Here is a 15,277-nt window from a genome sequence, read left to right on the forward strand (position 1 = left end):
TTCATCTTTTCATATCCAACTGTTGTTTCGATGTGGGGCCTATTTCTTCTAGTCACGAAATCGTCGGCTGAACCCACGGCTGTCTCAAGGCAACCATATGTTCGTTATCAGTAGTCAATATTTGTATTTCTCACTCCAATACCCCTTGAGATCTTGTAATTATGCGTTATCCGTCGTTTTCAAGTCAAACTCAAACCCTCGTCTGGTTGAAAACGTTTTGCTTTTGCTTTTCATATTCGTTTTGTGGGTCTTTTGTTCCGCGTATCAGAAGGAGTGCCTCTGGTGCGCAGGATGAGTATGTTCATCTTGTTTGGACTCGAGTAGATTTACTGATTGTCCGTGCCTAAAAATCGCGTCTTCAAAACGCGGTTACTTGCACTCTCTTTTTGGTGCTTATTTATATATTGAGTTCCTGATTCTGGGTTGCTATCTTGATTTTACGTAAGTTCTCTCAAGGACTGAAACCCCATGCGTATCTGGTATGTTGAAATACGCAGGATGGCTCTTGGTTCTGAAGCCGTTCACTACTTCGAGAACGTAGACGTTTTGAATGCAATACGATGTAAGGGAGGTATGAGCTTTGTAGGAATTGGGCTCCTAGGTATTATTTTTGACTCTGAACAAAACATTCTATCTCAGGTGTGATTTTCAGTCTTTTCGGCATCCAAAGGCATCGTTACATAGCGTTTTCTTCAAACTTGTATTTCCAAACTAATCGTTGTATATAATCCGTGTGTAGTGAACCAATACCACGACGTATATAATCAAACACACCGGATGTTCGTTTCTTGCAGAACGCAGACCGCAAAGTAAAAAAAAAAACAGAAAATGGGTGTCTGTTTCGGTTGTTTAGTTGTTGTTAAAACTTTGTATCAAAGGTACTTCGACCTGGCTGTCACAGTTTCGTTGGTTGAGAATGTCGAGTGTAAAGAGGTAACCACCAAACACTGGTGACGATGGTCTAACCAGCTCATTCGGTTGTGCAGGTTTGTCATGTTGATGGATCGGATCTGATAATCATATTTCAAGCCAGTGGTGTCACTGCACGCGGGTGACATACAGACACTAGTTACCAGTGTAGTGTATGTGAGCATTGTTTTTGTCGAGGAGTTCGTTTCAGGGCTTCCGGTGTTCGATATGTTCCCATAAGGGTGAAGAGAAGGCAGAGGTTATTCTCCATTCGACCGGAGGGATCTATGAAAGTTCCCATCATTTTTCAGCTTACTGCTTCTCTTGGATTCCCATATGAGGTCAATGTCATGCTAAGGATAAATTTCACTTCTCCCTTTGAAGGTTTGCACCAAAGGGGACAATGTGTCGGTATTAGGGAGGTCGTTTCACGTATGTATGTATGTATAAAAATACCCGATAGGTTGCCTCCTTTTACTGCATAGCTGGTATGTCAGCTGAATGAACCATGAAAGCTGCAGTGCTAACAGGTTAACTAAGGCTAGACAGGAGTAGTCGAAAAATCCGAATTGTTCTCAAACTATGGGCTTTAGGGCAGCAGCTCTCGCCTTGACCGCCAGGCTATCCCGAATACTGAGTGGCATACCTATTCACCCTGTGCCTGTTCGCTCTAACCTTCAATTCACAGTGAGCGTTAGCACCCTGGCTTCACAGATGAGTGGTTGTCTTATGCCGAGGGTACTTAACTTTAGACGCTGTTGTAGAGCGGAATCTCTGGTAGGTAATTGACTGGGCCGGCAACTAAGTAGACAGACAGGCTAACAAGTATTTGTGAAAAGTTCTAACCCCATTTTCATTTGGCTGTTTGCCCGTGTTCAGTGAGGCACGGAACAGGACCACAACTGATTGTGTTATAATGGTATTTGTGGGTGTATTATGTGGTCAAATTAACAGTCCATCCCTACCTTAATTCCATTGGTGGATAGTGCCACCGAAGAGAACCTGTACGCTGTCTCGTGATGGCTGAAAATCATCTGAGGTTAGCAAATCATCTACGCAGTTCGCCCAAAAGGGTGTCAGACAAGCGCGGCTGTGCTCTTCCCACCGGGCGTTTGGTCGATATGTCGCTGATTACTTGTACTTGTTCTTAAAGGTGTCCTCGTATGGCGTTTTCCTTGGAGGTGCATGTGACAGCAAAGGGGCTTATGCTGGAGCTATTGCTCTGTTACGCAGATTGTAGTCATCAGTGTAAGGTCATAAGGTGGACATAATGGAAGTTGTTGAATATCCGAAATTTTCGTAAAAAAATGTAAGTGTTTTAATGGTCCCTGCTCAGTTTCAACGAGTACCCGCGTCTGTTTAGTTCAATACAAATGCCTGATCTCGAGTGACGTGTTTCAAGATGTAATGGTCATTCAACAGAGACTCCGTAAGAGGCATGTGTGTGTGTGTGACTTCGTCTAGACCATCAACAACGCCAGGAGCCGGAACGGATGGTCAGCTTAATGCGAAAAGGAAAGAGAGGAGTGGGAACCTATTGCAAAAAAACCCATGCCTCAAGAGAAAACGGCCAAGAGCGAGGTGTCTACATCTTCCAAAACCATTGAAATAAACACAATTAACTATCATGTTGGGGCAAGATGACCTAACGTCTTCTGCGAACGTAATCCAGCACACGACGACAGACAAGCGTTAGCTAGGCACTCCGGCTAAGAATTGATGGCATAGTCGCCATTAGGATCGGTTGCCTTGTAGGATTTCTAACCACGTTCAGGAACTACATGATCTCTATTCATTCAATCAGTCGCTCAGCTGCAGCACCTTTTCGTTGTAACGCCACAGTGCGACTCGAAGAGTGCACCAGGACAGATAATGCCAGGTTGCCAAAGCTTAAAAGAGATCAAGATAGCCGTTCAGTTATAGCACCCTTTCAGTGCTTAGCTGTCATGCCACCTGAAGGAAGTAGGAGGGTCGGGATAGTGCAGATCGCCCGAGTTTAGACAGGAGTAATCGAAAAGCCAGGGTTGATTTCAAAGTACGGACCTCACAGTCAGTAGCTTCGCACATTAACCGCTGAACTATATCAAGCTTGACCTCATCTAGGACGGCGCGAAAACCTCCGCATGTCAATAGCCTCTTCCATTTCTCGTTGCCACTTCATAGTCTGTCCTCCACGGACCTTACCCCAACAAACAGAAGTGGAGAACAAGACCTTCCGTAGACGGTGGTTGAGCATGCGTAGCACATGCTCGGAAGCATCGGTGATCAAATAGCTGAAAACTACGGTTTTCAGATTAGAGAAGCCACGTTCCACAGCCAGGGCATGTGATTGCTCTCGCGGTCGTTTTGAAGACAGTCCCATAGCCTCAATTTTATTCAGTTCTGACATCAAAGATGACGCAAATCGGCAAATATTACTCCTGCATTGATGTCTGCACTGATTTCGCAGTCTATATGGCTACGAATTAAGTACACCTATCAACAATCTTTCTATCATTCTTTCAAAGAGGTATGTGAGAGTCGTAAACTCTGAAGTAAATCTTGCGCTCTGGAGGCAAATGCAGAAACAGGTGACTGGTTCCGATATTCTGTTTGAAATACCTTTTTACCGACACAGATCGTCAAACAGGCAAATGCAGAAACAGGTGACTGGTTCCGATATTCTGTTTGAAATACCTTTTACCGACACAGGATCGTCAAACAACAGAACAACTTCATCCACTCCTCTAAATGTGACTTGGGCACTCAGATTCATTGCCTCTTGGATGGTAGACCCCATGGTGGCGTCGACAGAATCGAACAAGAATGGAGAAAGGAGACTGCTCTGGCGAGGTTTTTAGAAAGCTAGTTGTGAACCTCTACCCGACCAGAAGCATCTTGTCCAGAGGCAGACTGAAAATTCGCTACCCCTGTAAAAAATCTTTAGAGGGGCGGTGAATTACTGGCTTAGCTGCGTTTTGCATAAATAGTACTGAATTATAAAATGTCATCATTTCACTTGGGGTCTGCAGTTGTAGATAGGTAGAATCACATCAGCTAACGGGTGGTATGTTCGTCTGAATTTTTCGAATGAAAGTTACTCTTTCTGAACGATTACCTCAAGGTCAATTTCCAGTCATGGTGGATACATCTAGTAGTCATTCTTGCTTCGAACAAACTACAAATTAAGGAGCTATCACACTTATAATTCAGTATATGTGCTGCTCGAAGGGCTGGCAAACACGTGGCCACCTGAAGTGTATTCCGCGGTTGGAGAACGAATGGCGCTGCATCTCTTCTAAGTACTAGTTACCCATATAACTGATAAACTGCTCATGGTCAGGAGTTCGAATCTCCCACAAAATTAGCGGAATGCGCGCCACTGATGAATCCCTATAAGGCTGAAATAGCTGTGCAGCTTCGTCTGCAGGGCGAACTCCCAAATGCAATTTTCAGATCTTATATTACCAACAAAATATATGCAGTACTTCCCGCTCTCCCCAAGTTCCGTCGGATGGTAGGCTTTTGCACCGCGTCTATCACTGTAGCGTATGAGAGCGATTTGACCAAAAGCATCTGTCCAAAGCAGTGAAGCATCGGTGTTGAACACTGATGTCACGCTGTCGATGATGATGATGATGATGATGATGATGATCTGTCCAAAGCTACTTGTTTGCTGGCACAGCTTGATCGCAATTTAGGCAAATAAATTCACTATTAATTTCCGCTCAAGCAAGCATAATGTGATTTGACGATTCTACTCTACCTCACAAACAGGACCTCAGCATGACTGACCTATCTGAAGTGATTGCAAGAATGTACTTCAGATTGCTCCACCTATTGTGTGCTTCGAACGGGACAGTTACAGATAGTTCCTATAATTAGATGTGCACCAGTGTGGGAGTCAGGGTTTGGTGGGGACTGATGCTTGATTATTCATTCGAAATAGCAGGTAGGGTCGTTGGGCGATCATCGTTTGGGGTTCTTTGTTTCATCCTTATATTTGGCAGGACACTGACCTACTAGGAGAGTGCATTCCTACTAGCATCGAGACGTCTAAATGAGATATCTCATTGCACCAACTCCCCATCAGACCTCTGGGCACCCAACATGGTACAAGTAGATTCAGGCTGGGATACTCAACACCAAACGGTGGTCGCAGTGAGACGCTTGTCTGCCGAAGTACATTCGAAGTGCTTGCGGCTTTATTCTTAATGCGGATCTTTTTTTGGGTGGCGTTATCCCAATAGCCACATCGATCGTTAGCAGTCGAAATCGATTAGCAGGGCGTTGTTCTCATTCATACCAGGTGAGGTATGGTTCGACCGATTCCGTTCCGCTAATTTGTTTATATTTCTGACACCAACTACGCCAAGTCCATCTATTCTGCAAGAGTATATTGATTTTTCCGTGGACATTTGGCAGCGCGGCCAGTCAGTGCAAAAATAGAAACCGCTGAGTAGGATTCCCACACATACACAGTCAACTCTTAAATCAACTGTTCGCGTCTTGCTTGAACGCTGTCGACAATCACGTCCATATGAAAATCGAGTATCGAATGTCCGACACCTTGAGGGTTATCACATGCGCCTCTTTCATCAATGAGCCAGATTTCGAGGTGAGATTCAATGATGTCGAAATGTTACAAACGACCGATCCACAATAAGCTGTCACCCGCACTTCGTATGTTCTCCGTGCCTCACGAAAGACATGTGATGACTCTCCCCTACGTGTTAGTCTGTTTTTCTAGGTACGCAGCTAGTCAGTACAACGGCTGTTTTACACAGGAAGGAATTACGGAGTTATTGATTTTGTCTCAACAGTCTGGAATCCGACAGTTATTCTGTCCGTCACATCAAATACTATTGATCCACCATGGACTTCTCAGAACCGCTCAATTTAATTAGGTTGGGCAGTATACCTGAAGACATTTGATCATAGGGAATCTACGTGGTCGATAAAATGATAAGGGAAAACACTGATTGCAATCAGGGGACAATATTAGGATTTATACCGGTTGAAAGACTTGGTTGAAAACAGACAGGTTTCATTCCATTCTAGAAAGAGGTCGAACAACTTTTTTTCGAGAGCGAGGAAACAGTTCATTATTTTGCTTAGGCACACACTCGTTGCATTATTGATTTATTACCGGTTGCAATTTTGTTTATTATAACTCCGGTTTAGCACCAAATATGAGGTGCCATTATTCACAACTACTGGTACGTTGCTGCTGCAGGCAACAGGTCAGGGGCTTAGCCATCGCGCTCGCTTCGTATCAAATGCCAATCATGTAATACGCAGGTGATTTGCTTGAACAAATTTATTTGATTAGAGTTCGGCTGATGCCCCTTATTTCAAATGATCTCGTCGAGGAAATTTTGGTGACAGGTGTACACCCTCAGTCTTACTTTGCAGTTGTTCGGGGCAAGAATACTTTGCTGAAAAGTCTCAGTTCCACAAAGTTGAAGTTTACTCTATCAAACTTTAGGTATTGACTGACATTCCGTGAGCAAACACAAAAAATCGTTTTCAAAGGACTTGGATCACACAGTATACGTTATTTCCACAGGAGCGGTGACGGCATTTATTTTGGGGTCTGTCACTCCTCAAGGCCAAGTCCACTGAAGTGTGCAAGTAGTAGAAGTCCTCTTTTGAATTAGGCATGTGTTGAGGATTTGCTATAACACATCGATATCAACACCGGCGTAAAAATACTAATGCCTGACCGCCAAATAACTGTCACAGGACTTGGATGTAAAATTGTTCAGCTGTAGCACCCTTCTGGTGCCTAACTGCCATGCCACCAGAAGGAAGCACGAGGGCTGGGATACTGTCCGGTTGCCCAAACCTTGACAGAGAAGGTCAAGAGGCAGAGGTTGGGTTCGAACACGTACCACCNCATTAAATTCCTGCTGTGCCTTCTCGCCCCCTCTTAGATATAACCCTTCAATTAAAAGGAGAAACGGTGGGGAGAACTTTTGATAAGAATCTCAGAGTAACCTTCATCGAGGATATCTGGTGACGGAACGCTTATGAGATGAAGAAAAAATAAGTAAGCCTGAATTACACCCCAGTGTCATTTAGAATGGCACAATCACTAACCCAACGCTACGCACCACTACGTTCCCTAATAACTCGCTGATGATGTCACCTTGATTGGTGATGAAACGTTTGCAATCAAATTGCCCAGCTCAGCGAGCAAGCCAACGACCATCTGAGCTACCAACATTTTCCTATATAGGTGCTTTCTCATTCTTCTTCGGTCTGTGTTTAAGCTATGATATTCGTTGACCTGCGTGCCCGTTATTGTTGAGCGATATTCAAGACACACGGGTCTGTCAATGTTAGACTACAATACATTGGTTAGCCAAGACCATCTCCGTTAGGTACAGGTGAATGGCTTAAAAGTGGTGCCTGACAAGATTGTTTAATTTCGTCATTGGTGAGATAATGAGGCAGCCAGGAATATCCAAAGGACATTGTTTCCCTTTTTGGGGAAGAGCAGAAAGCGCAAGCATTACTAGAAGAGCTGACCAGGGTCACCCTCCCCTTCAGCATGTACTGCGCGCCCATAAAGTACAAAACAATGCCGCGGAACTACCGTTTTTGAGTGTGTCTGTAATATTTCAAGGATGATCCACACTAAATGCTATGGAACACTACATATCTTGGAAGTTGCATTAGCTCTGACGGTAGCGTGACAGATGAGGTAGGTGCACGAATCTCGAAGACCATAATTGTGTTTACCTCACCGGTGGCATCAAAAGGCATCTCACTTGGTCTCAAAGGATGAGTGGATCAGACTAAATTGTGGGCTGCATTGTTGCTCGGCCAATGTGGGTGGAGGACCTGAGACGTCTGCAGGTCTCCGACCGCCAATGTCTCAAAACTACAGTGGGAACAGGCCGGAGTCAGCGAATTCGGAATGAGGCGATCAGGTGGCTACGTCCAGCGCCGCAAGCTAAGGAGGCTTGGTTATGTGGTAAACATGCCCACTTACCGGCTGTCGAGACCAGCACTGTTTTCTGTGCCTATTTTGCACTGGTGGGAACCTAAAATTGAACAGAAGTTTACGTGATAGATGGAAATGGAGAAAATCTGGATTCTATTGGTCCTGTTCACCTTCCAGGATTTGGTCCAAGTGACTGTGCGCGCCTGGAGACACTGAACGATATGTGGCATTCATGTCATTTCCTTACCAGATTGTCTGACTGAATGTTGGAGGTGTAGGTACATCAAGTGTCGGTTTTGGGCTAGTTCTAGGTCTCTTCCTGTCCATTTTTTATTTCCATTGTCAAATTGATATGATGAAGCACCAGTGTTCTCGTCTTTTGCTGTCATTAGTTAGACTGATGATTACTATTTGCAAGAACTCTCAACAAGGTCTATTCTAGCAGCACGCAGTCGCAATTTCCTCTGGCCAGAAGCTCACATTAGTAGTTTGCTTTGTATGGGACACAAACTTTCCAGCGACATCATAAGGTTGCCGAAATTTGTCAAACTGTCGATTTCACTCTTCTTGGGGCGACTTTCCTCAAGATTCCTTCCTTATTGTCACCATCCACTCACCACCTCGTACGAATGTTCTTTTCACTTGTGATCCCTTTCCAGTTGCTACAGGATAAGTAAAAGTCAGTTACTGTGTACGATATGTACCGCCAGTCATTGCAAAAGGGAATCAGAGCGACGGTACTCTCATATTGAAAAAAAACTTCTCAACACCAGCCGCAACACAGAGCTACCAAAGCGAGCGACCGCAGTGTGTGAAGAATTACAAGCATGCGTATGACCGGATTATCATGCCCGGTATCGTAATTTGCGTACAGGCGTGTGCCGCTTTCCGTATGTCAGTGCAATTTGGTTAGGTAGTTATGAGAAAATGACTCTTTCCATTTACAATATTTACTGATTTATGCTTGCAAAGCAGATCGCCTTCAACCCAGAATATCTAAACTGTTTCTCCTCAGTGTTCTCCGTTCGAAAACACATGGCCCATACCCAGCAATTCTTTTAGGCTCAACTATTTGCCCAGAAGGTATCCCAATTACCTGACTAGACGCATGGTCAGCTCACAGCAGCAAGTTTTTAGCTCTTTCACCAGGGTTTTTTGCTAAGCTGCTTTCGTAGATTTGATGCCATCTGACGCGAAGCGACCTAACATCCAGTGACCGTGTCCTTCTGACACGAATAAGTAGATTACCTTGCAGTGAAATATCAAAATCTCCACAATATTTTTTGGGGTTTATACTCATGTTAGCTCTGTTTTATAGCCGCCAAGCTCTATCACCTGAATAATTGGTCTCTTGGTGGATCGCAAAATTAAATCACACAGTCCTTTCGAACAGATAGAGTTTATTAGTGCATTTAATCTCTACATCACCTAAACGTGGTAAAACGGACTTCTTAATTTACGGGTCGATTCATCCAACACGTGACAACACATTCAATGCGGAACTTCTCAAATTCAGTACGGGATGTTCGTCTGCATGAAATGGAATGGCGTTGAAGGAGGACGGGCCCACAATGTGTGGTATCCAGCCTTTGACGGAGATCACCATGAAGAAAGGCCACGTACCCTTAGAGAGTGTGCAATATTACGCCCCGCCAGCAGTGGCCTAGTGTGCGATCTCCTGGGAGAAAACCACACTTCCAGGCGTTGGTATCCATTTTGAACACGTTGTTGCCTGTTAGTGAATAGAATCGTGAAATGGTGAGGTCAAATGAACCAAAAGTAGCGCGCTCAGCAATGGCAACAGGTGGCACGTGAACTCATAGGCAGCTGTCTCATTTGTGTTAGCCAGTATAAGTAAAATATCATGTAGCCCTGCTAGCATAAAGACGATGGGTTGCATTGACGAGACAACGTAGGATCACTCTTCATGACATATTGAGAACCGCACCCATATAAGTCAACACGACGATTGATCACTGTCACTTAGCTTAGAAGACAGTGAGATTGGGCTTCGAATTTAGCCTTACTCTTAGCCGTACGGTGCGTGCTTTTAGAAAAAACACGTCGGTTGTCTACTGATTTTTTTCAGCGCGCTATAATACTTGGTTTGCCTCTACCAAACGTATTCGAAACAGTTCAAGCGGATGATCATCACTATACCCTCTACACGGTTGCTAAGTTTATTTTTAGAAAAGTCCTGACAGCTAAAAAGTGGCTTGATCAAATCGTGTGACACGCCGGTTTCCGTTCACAATTCTAGTAGCAGACGAGGTGATATTTGTCACCGCCCCAACCAGGATTGCGCAACGACATAGCTAAAAGAATATTGCCGCTGATACTAGGGTACACCGCTCAATGGACCATTGTTTTTATCAACCTTTTATGAGGCTATACGCCAATGGAGTAGCTTTCACAACTAACATGCGTAAACGCTTCAGAGCTTGGAAGAACAACTCGCTTCTGGGTGATTGCTCTTTGTCCATCCAGTCGCTTGTTTGTTTGTGACTCGTAACTTATACTGGTCATGGGAACTACCCGAGAGAATTTGTGGATGACTTGAAACTGTCCATGGATTTAGCTTCAAAATGCCAACGGATGAACGAGCTGAAATCGTCAAAATCGAAATGGATCACTTAGTCAAACTGTCATAATTGCACAGGCATTTAGCAGGTGCTCGCAGGCTGACTACTGTACAACAACCGTTAACTTTGTCAGCAGACTCTCACCCATCGATCGGTCATCGAAGAATGACAGACATCCGCGCCACGTGGCAATGCAGTGTGGGTCCGATATCTATAGGCCTTCTGCTGTTTACGGGTTTACGCTTGTTTGTCACTGTCAAAGCGGTTCGGTGGCGGGTTGTTGAAACCAACTACTACTATTACTGTGCACGCAAATAAGCAAAAAGTGACTTCAGCAACTTGTGTGAATGCTTATTTCGGAGTGTTTTTACGATGGCCCCGGTTCACCCGTCTGCCTACGAAATGCCAATTCCTTTCAAACGTAAGGGTTGTTAGCCTCGATCGCTTATGCATTGCAGTACACCTGATGTTTATGCCTTTGCGTAGATCCAAGCTTCTATTGTAACACGAAAATGAGGAAAGATGGACGACGCGCAGTTATCTCATTTCAGCTCGTGCATCGACTGAGGACCATCGTAAGTACCACCTGATCCCCACGCAGTAGGAAATAGAACAAGAACTTATATTGAGAGCAAGTCACCTTAGAGTAAGAGGTACTATAGCTATAACAGCTCATCCCAGTATGCGTAATCCCGTTGTTCGATGCCTTTGTTGAATTCAATCTGGCACAATCGCCCACAAGTACGTCTGTGATTGTTGGTAGTGTGAGGAGATTTGGGATTTTTGTGGAGATTTCGTCCGTTCGGCCACAAGTGGTTAGGTGTTCAAACTACTAGCCGGGAGGTGGCGGGTTCGAGACTCTTCGGAGTTTCGTGAGATGCGCACTGCTGATGATTCCCAATAAGGATGAAAAGGCTGCACAGTGCTTCTCGGCTTTTCAATATAGGCTGGCTTCACTTACAGAACGAAATCTCCACGCCTGTGATTAGTATTATCAGTGTTGGTCCAGTACGCCGATTATTCTTCAAGACCATTTTACTGGAAAGTGCACGCATAACAAATGCTCACACAGCATTTGTGTGCATTTACGGGTTAATAGACAATCACATTTTCACAGCTTATTTAGCTACTATCAGTGTACTTGCTGATACTACTAATAATGATGGTGACAGTTTCGTCCATATTGGTCCTCTTTTGCATCCCATATCAATAAAACTATCATATGCGAGTTGTTTCAGGTGTCTCCGGCCTGTACGAGCTCCAAACTACCGACTGAAGGATTGTTTAACAGTGCTTCCCTGGTCTAGATCACCCAATGGCCACAACTTCCTTGGAACTTGCAACTTCAATGGAAATAGTGTTGAAGGGCACCATCTCCTCTGGTGATCAATACTCAAACACGTAACTCTTATAATGTGCATGCATGAACATTGGTTAGACAATGATACATGTTCGTCTCCGTTTGAATCAACTCATCACAGAAATAGGAGATTTGTTTGAAAGGTGCGCGTGAGTGTCATCGCTTCACTTCTCATGCTGACCAACACAGAGTCCGCATGTCTGTTTGTTCACACTTTGTTACGGAGTCACCAAGACACTGTGGTTACCTATAATGAATTCAGCGTGAAATCCAGACGTTGGTTGTGATTCGATGATGATCAACCCTGCTTGTTTACCATCAATTAGCACCAGCTTCAACGGTCGCTGATGAACGAAGCAGAGGTATGCTAGTGTGCAAATGAGCAATGCCGAAAACATGTCTGGTAATATGCATTCTCAACTTGTTTCGAAGGTAAAGGCTCACTAGTGCTCGAGGGTTCTGGGATGTTTCTGGGTTTAGCAAAACTGGGGACAACCTTGAGGCACAAATTCCTTCAATGTGACATTGCAAGCTTCAGCCATACAGCAGCCTTCCTTACTAGAATTACGTATAAACAGATGAATTATCGTGTCACTCCAGACTGATCGATGCGAGATGGGGTGTGCGATGCAGGATGGACTTACTTCGTGCTCATGCAGATCAGCAGACGAACACATCAGAATTCCAGCCGGTGGGCAACGGTAGCTACTCCCAAAGAACTTCTGGCTGAATGTTCTCCTCTGAGAGACCTAGTTTGCTTCAGTTTTACTGGCAGTTTATTAAGTCAGAGGGATAAGTTCGACTGATCAGTCGTTTGCCGGGCTATTCCTGTGTTATAGTCATTGAAGGTAATTTTAAGCTGCATTCAAAACAGAGTTTTATGAGCTCTAAATGCCAGCATGTTTGTCGAGTGCTTCTGGTCCTGGGTTATAACTATGAATCATTGTCATCCTCAGTTCAGGAAGACGTTTGTTCTACACCTTAGCGCTGTATCCATCCGTCCATTCAGCTTCCTTTTCGGGATTTTGCCACATTTGATTGGCAATTTTGAATCAATCCGAAAACAACCGCACCTAGTGGAATATCTTGGCTGGTATTTGGCACACATCGTGCTGTGATGTTCCGCCGTCACTCACGGATTCCAAAAACAACACCTGTCATCTGTTCATCCGAATTCTCGCATCGATCCCTGCATTTATATCCCCCCTGTGCCCTTAAAATTATGACAAGTTAGTCTCCACAGAACCCGGAAAAAAGATTATGACTGATCGATCGAGGATGAAAAGCCCACTCAAGAGCAAATACAGCGAGTGTGTCGTAAACCATGTAAGGGGATAATAACGGTGACAAACTAAACGACAAGCAAACAAACCACAGTCATTTATGAACCGCTGTGCATTCACAAGAAGCATGTGACACTGGCCACTACTCCGAAGTTTACATCGAATTGCTGGCCGTAAGAAATGCCCTGCACAGCATACTTGGTCGCAGAACAGCAATCAGTGTGTCGTAGTAAGAGATAAACCTAAAACGCTCTTGGCGAGGACACAATTAGGTACCCTTGTGCTTCAACCAAGTGTATACAGGCTTTTCACCCCATCCAATTATGAAATAAGTTCCGACATTTGCGAAATACACTCGTTTTAAAACTAATTTGGCTTTGCGAGAGACTCGCCTGGAATCCAGCTGAATCTTTCGTTTGTGATGTTTCGATATTATTGACCAGGGGCTGATCAACCTGAAAGTAAGTCAACTCAACCGAAAGATCTGATTAGTCAACACAGTGACTCAACATTTCCCGAATTTTCAATACTGAACATTGTTGACCTTCTACTTGCGTTGAATAACTCATAATCAATATATTTTTGTAATACACTACTCGTAAGGTTGCTGAAACCCCTTGACAGCCCACGACCGGTTTTGCCCTTCTTGGGGCTCATCAGGTCGTCGCCCCAAGTTTGCGTCAAACTTATGGTCTACTTGAAACCAAATTGCACGAAATTAACGAAGTACACTGATTTGTAAACTAATTTGGTTTTTGCGCGAGACTCACCTGGAACCCAGCTGAGTCTCTCCGTTTCGATGTCTCCAAGCTGGGTTCAGGTAAGTCTCTCGAAAAACCAAATTAGTTTGCAAATGAGTGTATTTTGCCGACTCATAATCAAGTTCAGCTTCATGAAGCTAGCCGTGACGACAAGGAATGATGACCTTCACACTGGTTCATTAAGTCAGCTACTCTCATTTGTACACTATTTTGGTTCTGACGAGACGCTCAAGTGAACCTGGACTAATCACTCGTTTATAGTGGTTTTCTTCAAATGAATGTACTGCACAAATCTGTCGCACGTTCTAGAATGTACGATATTTTAGATGCCACAGTACATTATCTGGACAACAAATTACCCATAAGTTTGATGAAAACTCTGCGACAACCGGTTTCGCACTTCTTCGGGCTCATCAAGTGAGCGCGTTTTCCAAGTTCCCGTCAACTTTATGTTCTGCTTGAATTCAAATTGAACGAAATTCGGAAAATTCTCTCATTCGCGTACGAAAGTGGCTGTGACGGAAGACTGAACTCAAACTAGCTGAATCTCTCTGTTATAAGGGTTTGCTTCAAATAATGTATCGCTTGTAAATGTGAATACAAGAGTGATGTTCCACAAGCAAACATCCCTATCGATGAAACATTATGAATTCCTTGAGGGTGCTTTCTCGAGGTGCGAATGCTGCCTGTGCAAATGAGGCTTGACCGCACTCTGAATCAACCTAGCAAACAGTAACGAGTTGCGACCGAGGGACCAACCCAGTTGATTCGGTAGGTGGTTCCCTTACCACATTCGAATTCGGCACCTGGCAACTGACCACTTCTGTCTTTCGATTGACGGAAATCTATTGATTTGCTTCGTTCTGGTTTCCAGTTAATAGAAACATAAGGCTTACGTAACCATTGATTTTCTTCCGCCTGGTCCACCTGTTTGTTTTCAGGTAATAAGATAATCCGACAAAAGCTATTCAAAGTTGACATTGCGATCGATTAGTTCCAAGGCGAATCACTTTCTACTGGCGAGTTTACCAGAGTTAGTAAACAGCATTCCTCAAGTGAGCGAGTGTGTTTTGGGTGGCGCATGTGAATCTGCGGGTGGTTGGACTGAGATTATGGACGTAAAATTACCCTAGCTAAGCCACACTTGGAATCTGTTTATTGATTTTTCGCAAGGATGCGCAAGTACGTGGCAAACAAAGGTCCAATGGGATTGTTGTAAACTGTCAGGGACACGTTTCAAAAGGAATCTGAAGGCCATTAATTTGTTCTGTTAAGTTTTTTAAAGGAGTTAGGGTGATGTATGTTTTATATATATATTCGTAATATATGGTTCAGAATTTGAGATGCCAGCGCTCCTTAGGCTATCGATTGGTGTGTTAACTCATTTGCCGTCAAGGAACTGCGAAGTATTCTGCCGAATTTCAAATCGAACTATTTTCCAGAAAGCTTAC

General features: G+C 44.1%; 1 protein-coding gene across 1 annotated transcript; it reads right to left on the reverse strand.

The window, feature by feature from the left end:
- Positions 1 to 6,627: 6,627 nt before the first annotated feature.
- Positions 6,628 to 14,807, reverse strand: T265_03143 (hypothetical protein; the record flags this gene model as incomplete). The annotated part of the gene is made up of 3 exons (XM_009167556.1): positions 6,628 to 6,736; positions 7,889 to 7,940; positions 14,615 to 14,807. 3 exons carry the CDS (start codon positions 14,805 to 14,807, stop codon positions 6,628 to 6,630), a joined length of 354 nt encoding a protein of 117 aa, XP_009165820.1.
- Positions 14,808 to 15,277: the final 470 nt, after the last annotated feature.

This window comes from Opisthorchis viverrini (genome assembly GCF_000715545.1).
Source record: "Opisthorchis viverrini unplaced genomic scaffold opera_v5_43, whole genome shotgun sequence".
Taxonomy (NCBI): Eukaryota; Metazoa; Platyhelminthes; class Trematoda; order Opisthorchiida; family Opisthorchiidae; genus Opisthorchis; species Opisthorchis viverrini.